Raw genomic sequence first — 10,711 nt, 5'->3', positions numbered from 1 at the left:
TATAGATACATACCTTTTCAGAAGCAAAAAAACATTGATGTTGACCAAAAGGCAACACTTTGGGTATCAACCTTCTAGTAAGTGCTCCTGAAAAACAAGATCTAATGTGAAATTCAAAGTTCAACCTTGTAGGATATGGCCAAATTTTTTTTGTAGATCAGACCATTTTACTATAGCCCATAACATTTAAGAATTTATGTTTCGGGTCTTTTACTTAGCTGTCTCTAGAACAATTACAGAGCAAAGCACCTGCGATATTTTCTTGGTCAAGATAGACAACAATGCTTACCTCCATAACTGATTTGACTCATAGTAACAGCTGGTTTAGGATCAGCGGTGGTCTGGGCCCTGATGGGCTCGGGCGGGCTGAGGCCATGGCTTCACTTTGCTGCAGCGTCGTCAACGACAATGGCTTCGTGGAGGATTCTAGGCTAGTTCCGCGGCGCGAGGACGCCAAGGGCGGCTGCCCTAGGCATGGTGATGGTGGCCTCCTCTTCCGCCGGAGGTGGTCGACCAGTTGGTCTCGAAGGCGAGTTGAGGAAGCGCGGACGTTAGTGAAAATCGAACCCCCAACTCCGATCACGGTGGATGGCGACGTTCACGCGCCGCTACTTTTTTGAAGGCATCACCATTGCAGCCAGTGTTTACCCACTCGTGCCGCTCCGAGGGAAACTCCAGATCCGTGGATCAGATGATGGAGGCGCTCCCACGTTGTTTCCCTCATGAGGGTATCATTCTTGGAGTTCTGCATGGCCAAAGCAACCAATGGATGTTTTCGGTGGCGGTTAAGCTGGGTTGCATCTTTCGCATCGACGTCGACGAGTGTTGGCGGTGTGGAGCAGTGTGGTCTTGGCGACGACTGCGTGTTCATGGGTCCGCGCAGGGAGGGGGTGTTGTATGTCGTCATGGTGGCGTCATCGGCAAGATCGGTGAAGTTTATATGGATCTTAACCTTGAAGATTGCTTGGAGTTCGATGGCAATGGCCGCTTCTGTGGCGTGCGTAAGATGTGCTCGCTAAGAGTCTGCTTATCTGGATGTACGCTCTCGTTTAGCCTGGAGTGCGTCTTCACGTATGCGATTGTTCCCGGTCATGTTGAGTTTGTAGGTATTGATTGGTGGTTTCGGGTTTGTGATGTAAATTCTTTATCCGTACTTTATGGTATGTTTCAATAAATGTAATGAAAGTCGGATGCATTGATTGATGCAGATGTTGGAGCTACCGCATTTAAACAAAAGTAAAGCTGGTTTAATTGGTTGAATTCTACATACGAGGGAAAAGGAATTAAGCCTGATAATTTACCTATAGCAAGCAAACTATTACCTACGTGGTTATGTTTCCTACTGTCCTTGGCGTTTGCTCTCTGCTGTATTTGTCACCACAACAGAAACATAATCCATTCGTGTGTCGAGAACCAATCTGAGATTGGGTGGTTAGGAGGGTGGTTGTACCCTCAGCCCGCCTACTAGAGTTCAAACCCCAGGTTTGACATCTATGTGTCTAATAAAGGCGGAATATTCATTCAGTGGGAGGCGACGTTCCCGTCGACAGCGAGACGCTTGTGGTGAATTCGTCAATTTCAAGATCCAATCCGCCGGCTCAGTCTTCCGAAGGTGCTCATAGGATAGTGCGTGTGTGCGTTCATATGGGTGAGTGTATGCGCGTGTATGTGAACGTATGTGTTTGTACTGTGTTTCTTAAAAAAAAAATCCATTCGTGCGTGAGAAATTCACGAAGCTGGCAAAAATCATCAGGATGGGTTGCGGTAAGGAGCCTCGACGCGTGGTGCAGCAGCATGCTGGAAATCATGCCTGGGGATGCTAGAAGTTGTCGTGCGGCGGCGTGGTGCCGACAGTAGAAGGTGTTGGGCATGATGGGTGGACGCTGATTAGGCATGAGCAACAGCTCCCACATCCAGACGCGGAAACGGCGGTGTCGAGCGTGCTCCAGCAGTGTGCAGGACTCCTCCAAATCCTCTGTCTGCAGATGCACTTGCTCCCCTAACTAACTACGTGACTGCATCGGTTACCTCTGTGTATGTCAGGACGCATCGCAGAGCTGGTGGACGGCTGGGACACGCTGGATGCCGGACGTATCTGTCCTTCGCACATATTCCTTCCCACGTTCCGTTCCAAGGAATTGTCTTGCTCTTCCTCCTACCTGCTACTAGTATATTATTCTAACGAGATTCATCTCCCTCTAGCCTTCCTCTTTCATTGGTTGTTTTGTGCTTGCTAGGTGCTTAATGAAATTCATGTATGAAACATGCGAACATGGAGATGATCAACAAAATCAATGAAGATTACTCATGACGAAGTTGTTTTTCCGTTGCTCACCTACAATAGGATTTTGCTTCCTTGTTTTCCCTGATATTCCAGGAGCACCTTAGATTCTTTCCTCTGGTGCCAAACAGATGATAAACTAATCTACAATATGAGGAATACATGCTGAAATTATTTCCACTGTCCGTTTGATAAGCTCACTACCTGGTCGTTCCTTTTCAGTTTCTGATCTTATAATGTTGTCAACAATGGATTCACGGACAGGGAAGTCCAGCATGTCCATATTTCATAATAACGTGGACTTACATGTTACTTTACACTTCCATCCTACTGGAACAACATGCTGCATTTGTTTATCTAGCATTTTCAGAACCAAGCAACACAAATAGCTAGTCGAAATGAAAATAAATATTTACAATCTGAGGTCTGCATCGTGCTAAAAATCCAGACCCGAGTATAGGTCATCCAACGCTTTGTACAGAAATTTAGCAGCATTTGGTTGCTCCAGGTTCCCCATAAGTATATCACTAGTTGTCAGATATGGGTCACCGTAGAACCGTAGATTGGCGTCCATCCTGGTGGCAACAAAGTTCCCTTCCAGCGAAACCCCGATAAATGCACCTGTCAGGTCATCCAAAACCACCAAAAATTAGTTGTACCACAGGTCATGCATGACTGAGATGGACTAGCATCAAAGATTGCAGTTCAGAACTTCATAGTTCTAAATAGTTTCATCCTAAACTTACGCTAGGTGTCAGGATAACTTGGTATTCTATATTTGTTTCCCAAAAAAATATTTATTACTGGACTCCAAATTTTTAGATTGTGTGTATTGCAAAAATGACAGAAACATAACAGAATACCAAGTGGAAACTCAGGATTTATGAAAATCAATTTTTTAATTATCTCGTGTCAGGGTCCTTATGGTGCTCTGAATGCATTTTGAGAATAATATTAAGGAATCTTTCCCATAGCGGAATGTAGGTAAACCACCACTCAACAAATTTCAAAACTTTTGCAGTACAGTAAATTTGTAGTTGTACTCCCTCCATTTCACACATAGCGTTTTGGACATTAACACAATATTCAAAATGTAATTTTGACCACTGTATTCATATTGCAATATATGTATAAAAATCAAGGAACTAATAAGATTCTAGAAATACCTTTCGAGACAAATCTATGCATATGATTTTCAAATTTCCAATCTGAATAATTAAAATGATATTCAGAGTAAAAGTTTGACTGAATGCATGTTAAAACGGCGTCTATTTGTGATATGGAGAGGGAGTAATTAATTGAATAGATAATATAGCATTGAACATTCAAATAGAAGTTGCCTACTGCAAGAGAAAAATACAGTTATGTGGATTGATTTTGTTAATTGATGGAACTAAATAAAAGGGAAGATTTCAGGACAAGGGCCAAACTTCAATGTTTAGCTGTGACGTTAGAAAGAATGAAGGTAATAACAGCTCTTGATCCACTAAACTTCTACCTTTAATATTAGATAAATAGTATAGATAAGAGAACAGAATTATCAGATAAAATGCTGCCAAGAAACCTATGATAAGCCTTGTCAGTAGGATGATTGATCCCATACAGAAGTTCCTAACGGATAACTATTTAGAACTTCATGAATCATACTCAATTAATTAACTCTGCTAACTCTAAAATTAACAAAGCAATTCAAATGCGTATAAAAGTCCCCAGGATGCAGAGATCTGAATACTCAAGTCAAACTTAGAATCAGACATGAGAATGGCCACAACTTAAGTAAATAGTAAGCTCATATATAAAAACTATAATAATATTTACAGAGTTCTCTTTTAACTTTTTTCTTACTTCATTGCATGTTTATTTTCTTTTCATAGCAGTCCACTGCGTAACTACTGCATCCATACCCTCGGACAGAGCTGGATTTCACATGACAAGAGTTGCCTGAAAAAATGAATTGAACATAACCATTACCTTTGCTGCAACTATATGTATAGCAAACTCCTGAGCCTTTGTTACCAGCTCTCATGTCAGCTTCTAATACTCTGCCAACCGGTCCTGCAGCAACACTTAAACCTGCCCCGAGTGAAAAATGCATTCGGCTGCTGAAGGTATTCACGGCTTCTTGACCATGAAGCACTATGATGAAATCCATCAGCTCACCACCAACCTGCATGTTTAAGATAAACAATGTAAGATACAAGAGATCGTAGCAGACTACTAGGGACGTACATGAACAATGGCCGATATCATAAATTATCAATTATAGATAGCAGTCAACATCAAGCATGTTTTTTACTCAGTTTAACTCCCAAGACCATGTTCTACACAAAAGTAGTAACTTGCAAGTACTGTTTACCCCAAAATCAGAGTTTCACTTAGCAGATCACAGTAATGGAAAACAAATAATGTATGTGTCATTGAACTACATGTAACATGTGTGTTTTCTGATAGCCAATGCAGGAAAAAAAAATCCTTTTTATCATACACCATTCCATGCATAACATGCAATGAAGTTTGTGGATGCAATTATTCCCACATAAGGGGAATCATACTAACAATAAAAGATAGTGATTAGTGAAGTTCATCAACTGATGAATTAGATGTTGACAACATGGAAGATAGAGGAGTATCTCACAACCTAGTTATTACCTGTGCTCCCCATCCTAATCCAGTTGAAACTATAGCAGACGGTGGAGACCAAGATCCATCTGATCTTCGAGCAACTACTAGGCCAGTTCCAAGCTTGTATGTAAGAAATGCACCAGCTTTTATAACTGTCAATATAGCAAGTCCACTTGCTCCACTAAGGACTGCATGCGGAATAGATTTTTCTGGGTTTATCTTTGCAACCTGCATTAAGAAATGCTGTTTATTAGATAAATATTGCCATCAAATATCTAAACATGTCAAAGAAAATGGAAACAGAATTTAGACACCTGATTATAGCTCCTAAGGGAAATTGCTGCCTTGTATATCTCGTGCTCCATTGTTAATCCAATCGGCAAGTTTAACCACCCTCTTGCAGAAGTCCAATCCATAACATCATGCTTTGCAGTTTGTGACGCATTGCTGACAGAAATAATCAACAAGTTCTGCAACGGATCAAGCCTATCATAACATGCATCACAAACCCTTTGTGGATTTCTCTCACGAAACTTTGCTGGCAAAAGACATCTCCCTTTTGAACATGCCTTGCAAAATATCCCTCCACAGAATCGACAATGATGCCTTCCACGAGTAATAGCAGTGAAAGAAGCAGCACACTGCATGCACGAGCCAGCATAACTATCGGGTAGCCATTCTGGTGGCTCTGCCTCTAAAACAACCCTATAAATATTGTAATCCAAGGCTTCTGCATCAAGCAACGGGGGAGCACTTGGTGCGTAGACTGAGGAATGCAAGAATGTACACCCATCACTACTTGACCCCAAGAATGAGACGCTAGTTTTAGAGCCCTTTGATTGTTGAATTTCATCATTTTTGCAACTGCGACCAATGATAGCGACAATACCACCCAGCAGGTTTCTAATGTTCACTGGCTTTTGTGCCCTGGGCGGTTCAGAGCCCCAATAGTCGTCAGGACATTCATCATACCCATCAAGAAAATCATTTCCTCCATCGAAATCAAACTGCTTTTTCCCGGCCAATTTTGACTCAAAGGAGTTAATGGCATTTCCAGCTGTTCCCAACGCACCTTCTAGTTGCTTAGGCAGAGACTTTGTATCGAACGAGTTGATCACATTCCCTATGGTGCCCATAACCTTGGAATGGATCTCATCCGTAAGACCGCTTTCAAATCCTGGTGCAGGCAATGAGTGGTAGGTGGAAACCTTACTAGAGGATGTCATGTTCATCGGTGACTAAATATAAGTTCCTGAAGGAATTAAAACCGAAAATATGTTATCAGCTGTACAAATATCTGCATAGACAATGGCAGTGATCTGATGAAGAATAAAGAAAGTCCTATTGCTAAATCCAGGAAGAGTAAACAGATAGTTATTTCCAAATCAACAAGACTCTTAAGAGACTGTAACCCCTAGGAAGAGAAATCATAACCCCTGAAAGCCGCATTGTGCACGCTGATATGCAATGGGATACATGAGAGGTTCTAATGCAGTTACCAGAGGTGGGTGAAGGTTGTACCAGCCGCTCTCATCTATCCTTTCTGGGCTTTCAGTTCAACACAGGACCTGAGCAATAAACTCTATCAATACCACCTAATTTACCAGATACAGAAACAACAAGAGGTGTGCTGGATACACCTAATCTACCATAACTAGTAAGGTTGAACAACAAGAAGAGCAACAACTAGTTAAATCAATGAATTCATCATACAGAACGACGTGTCGCGGAAAACCTTGTACCAGGTCACCAGGAGGCATCGAATAAAATTTCAGTCAGCTACTGCAATTAGGCCAATAGAGACGGCTGTTGTCAACAGGGGCAAAATAAGCTTGAGCACAACTAGGCTTTGGCACTACATAAGGCGTGAGCAAGAAACTCAAATCATACCAGCTAATCATATTACGTAGGCCTATTTACCAATCGCGTAACTCCCAGAACGTTCCGGCACGACGATACCCCGGACCATATATAGCACGACTCGACGAACCCTAGAAAAGAAAACCCCTGATGCCGCTACTACACATGGATAGAGATTAGAGGGCGCACCGATTATGCGGGAGTGGAGGAGAATCGGAAGGCGGAGCAGACGGGAACCAAAAGCAGAGCGGAGCGGCGTCGCCGGAGGGGGAGAGAAAGACGAAAGCGAAGGGAGGAGACGGCGTAGTTCCTTGTGCGGGTTTGTTTTAGGTAGTTCCTTGTGCCGGTTCTCCACGGATACTGGTTGCTTGTTTTTCTTTTTTTCTTACTAGTTAAATGTCCATGTGTTATGAGATAAAATTATATATATATATATATATACCTGTTAAATAATTTTTAATTTTTTTAAAATGTTTGAAGACATGTAATTTTATTCATATTGCGACGAACATCGATTCTTTTTCCGGCTTCTTATCCCTGAACAATTGTCTCGATTTAACAGGCATGTACGCAGTTTAAAATCAACTTTAACCATTGATTTTGTCAACGAAATATAAATGTTATATCTACAAATTCTATATCATTAAATTCGTATGCAAAAAATCTTTTCAATGATATAATTTTTGTGACATGTATTTCTTATTTCATTAATAAAAATAATGTCAAAGCAAATTTTTAAACTACGTGCGCGGCTGTTAAACTGAGATGAAGGTAGTATATCACAACGGAGGGAGTATATTATGAACTACCACCTCTACGTGAGAAGACAAAGCCATTATCATTCTCCCTGGCACTCCTCCTTCTTGAAATAGGCTTTCGTCCCGTTATATTAATATAGCAACCACTGATACATCGAGAACGCTAGGGTAATAGCACAACTAAGCCCAAAAGAAAAGACAAAGAAAGGTAAGAGAAACAAATGCCGACACCGATAGATCAACGAAAAAGCGAGGATGACCCGCCACCGCTACGTCCTCCGGAGAAGTCCCACCACGCTCCTAGCACACCGAATCGCCGCATACCAAGCAACACCTTCAACAAGGAAAACGACGTCGCTGCTGCATGGAATAGTCCTAGGGCTTCCCCCGGTATGCGGAGGAGGGTAAGGAGGGGGTACACCCGATGCCCTCCAGGAAGGAAAGATGACGCCCGCAGGCGTCACCGCGACGGTGCCGGATGAACCAACAAGGATTTCTCCCGACCCTCACCAACACCACCCGAAGTGCTCCACCCAGCACGCGCCACCACGGTCTTGGATGCATCCTCACCGTCTCACTGTGGACGCCGTTGCGAGGCCTAGAGGAAAGAAAAGGGGACATCAGGGTTAGGGGTAGCAGCACCGCAGCCATGCGGGAGGGGACTACCTCCACCGCCTTCGCGGTAGCAGACCGGACGTGGCAGCAGAGACACACCAGGCCCCTAGTGGCTCGGTCGGGCCCAAACTAGCCAGCAAAGTCTCCTTCGCCGCGCTGTAGCAGGCCGGCTGACAGCGCCGTCACCACCCATCCCCGCCGAAGCACCTCCTCTTCCTCCAGGGGCGTCGCCAACACGCTTGGGGCAGCCCGCCCAAACCTAGATGGGGCCCGACGGGCCCAGATCTAGGCCGGGAAGGCGCTGTCGGCCACACACCAGCGACCAGCCGGCCGTCCCCAAGCTACACGCCGCCCCGCCGCCAAGACAATCCACTTCGTCACACTTTCGAACATTTGTCATATCTTCTTCCTTCTCAGTTTGCAGATCAATGAAATGGTTTCTCACAGATTGCTAGCCGCAAGAGATGATGGAGCAGTAATTTTATTTACAAAAATTATAATGGTGTATAAGTACAAATGAGAAAATAAAACTAACTAAAATGCCCTTATTCCTCAAACCTCTCCACTTTCATTATGTTCTACACATTGTTGTACACAATTTAAGTGTAGCCCATATGCACCAAATCCACCCCTGCCAGGGAGATCTCCCATGTACATGGAGATGCACCTCCATCATCGGTGTGTCTCTCCCCTTCCTCCGCCGCTCATTGCAAACCAGGGTCGCTAGGGCTTATATCAAGCCGGTCCTCGCTGTTACGCCATCCTCCCTACTGGCCAAGAGTTATCTTCCCCACTTTTCATCTTTAACCGGTGGAATTTCAAGGTCCCAACCCTCTGCTCGTTTTCATTAGTGCTTGCTTCATCAATAGACTCTCTGAATGAATGAACAATATTTTCATTTCTTATTGCTTTAAATATTTAAATTCAAACAACATATAGTTTCTGGAAGTAGATGGATTTCTATCGCAGGGCATAATAAAATTTTGATCTGTGTAACATATGCACGTCTGATGTCTTATATCTTATTGATTGCATAATTAACATCAATTGAGAAAGCCACAGAAATTGCACTACGGAAGCATTCAATTGGTCTCTACGTTAAAAATCAAGGAAAGCATCTGCTACTTTAGAAAAATACAATCCAGAAAATTTATATGTCCAAGCAATTTCTTCCAAAAAAACAAACAATAACTCGAGTATCATTTTTTACTTTGATCTTGTGGTAAATGAAACTCGATAGCCTGCGATCCAACCTCCTTTGACCGTCTACACAAATTCCACTCCAAAATACAAAAGGTCATATATTGCAACAGATTAGTAAAATTTATGTTTAAAGTATAGCTAACCAACAACCAACTTTAAACTGAAAGATATATCAAATGAAATACCTTTATATTAACATGCATGTAAGAACCATAGCCTTATAGATATTGTGGTGACCCGGCATACCACTCTTAAATCCCCTGCTTAGATATGGAGGCATCGAAGGAGGATCTACAGTGCAACGCGAAGGCCGAGGAGTCAACAACAACTTCAAGAGATAGGACCCTGTCAGAGGAGTCAGTTATCACATCCAACAAGAAGAAAACCTAGTTTAGTCATAGAAGGGAACTAGCTTCCTAAATCTAGCTCCTACTTAGCTAGAATCTATTTTTAGCCTCTATAGCTAGTTAAATACTCTACAAATAGAGTTCGTGATAAGACTAGACTACGAGTCGTTCTTCTGGAGTTATTTGCAGTTTTACCTCATTGTAAAGTAGGAGGCTGTGATGATCTTATGTGATGATCTTATGTAATAGAGTCAATGTTGTAATTCTATAGACATGCCTTGGACCCGCATATGTTTCTGTTGTACCACTCTGAGCGATATAATACTAGTGGAACTGTGTTTCATTGGTGTTATATCAGACTTGCATACTACACCATGCAGTGGTATGCCGGGTCACCATAGTTGGTATTAGAGCAAATGCTTTGACCCTAGGATTAAAACCCTTTAAAGGAGACCTATAGGATTGGTAGTGTCTATAGGAAGTTGTTTTAGATAAACCAAATACTTCTTATGACTTGAGATGGATATTCACTTGAGAATAATCCTGACACACTTGAGTCAACATTTCTTACCTGGCTTACCAAGATAAAGTAAAGTTAGTCAGCTAATCCCAAATATGTAGTATACCATTAAGTCCTTAAAACAATAGATGAGTAGATCACAGTTGGTATACAATACATGGTAGTCCAAAGAGAGGATACAACCATAAGAAAGATATCCTATTGGAAGATGTGTACCAACACATGTCATGGTTAAGTAAGAGTTATTCAGACCTGTAATATGAACGATATCATGTGATAAATATAAGTATATTAGGAAGATAACCTACTAGAAGGTGTATACCAAGACAAGTAATAGGGTAAGTAAAAATTTATCTAAACTTGTGAAACAACTGATAGTAAGTGATACAAACAAGTGATATGAGGTAGTATAGACCATGATGAGTCAATCATGGGAAATAAGGAAGAGTGATAGGAATAATATATGTCTACTTACACGGTAGAGCTATTAATCATATATGATTCA

The 10,711-nt window shown here is 42.2% G+C and overlaps 1 protein-coding gene across 1 annotated transcript; it reads right to left on the bottom strand.

Moving 5' to 3' along the window:
• Positions 1-2,540: 2,540 nt before the first annotated feature.
• On the bottom strand, positions 2,541-6,471 carry LOC124702931. Its single transcript, XM_047235109.1, has 5 exons — positions 6,403-6,471; positions 5,218-6,155; positions 4,931-5,131; positions 4,253-4,448; positions 2,541-2,902 (listed from the first exon to the last, which is right to left on the bottom strand). The coding sequence occupies exons 2-5, from the start codon at positions 6,133-6,135 to the stop codon at positions 2,718-2,720; spliced, it is 1,500 nt and encodes a 499-aa protein (XP_047091065.1). The 5' UTR covers positions 6,136-6,155; positions 6,403-6,471; the 3' UTR covers positions 2,541-2,717.
• Between the last annotated feature and the right edge of the window lie 4,240 nt (positions 6,472-10,711).

The sequence above is a fragment of the Lolium rigidum genome, chromosome 3 (assembly GCF_022539505.1).
Source record: "Lolium rigidum isolate FL_2022 chromosome 3, APGP_CSIRO_Lrig_0.1, whole genome shotgun sequence".
Lineage (NCBI taxonomy): Eukaryota > Viridiplantae > Streptophyta > Magnoliopsida > Poales > Poaceae > Lolium > Lolium rigidum.
Note: the sequence above shows the minus strand (reverse complement) of the source record. Positions and strands in the feature narration are given on the sequence as shown.

Bases quoted from the DNA above. Each gene is read 5' to 3' on its own strand.
- LOC124702931 (XM_047235109.1), bottom strand. From the start codon at position 6,135: ATGAACATGACATCCTCTAGTAAGGTTTCCACCTACCACTCATTGCCT. The intron at 5,132-5,217 runs GTGTCTAAATTC...TTCTTAATGCAG, and splicing joins CCCTTAGGAGCTATAATCAG to GTTGCAAAGATAAACCCAGA. The intron at 4,449-4,930 runs GTAATAACTAGG...TTAAACATGCAG, and splicing joins GATTAGGATGGGGAGCACAG to GTTGGTGGTGAGCTGATGGA.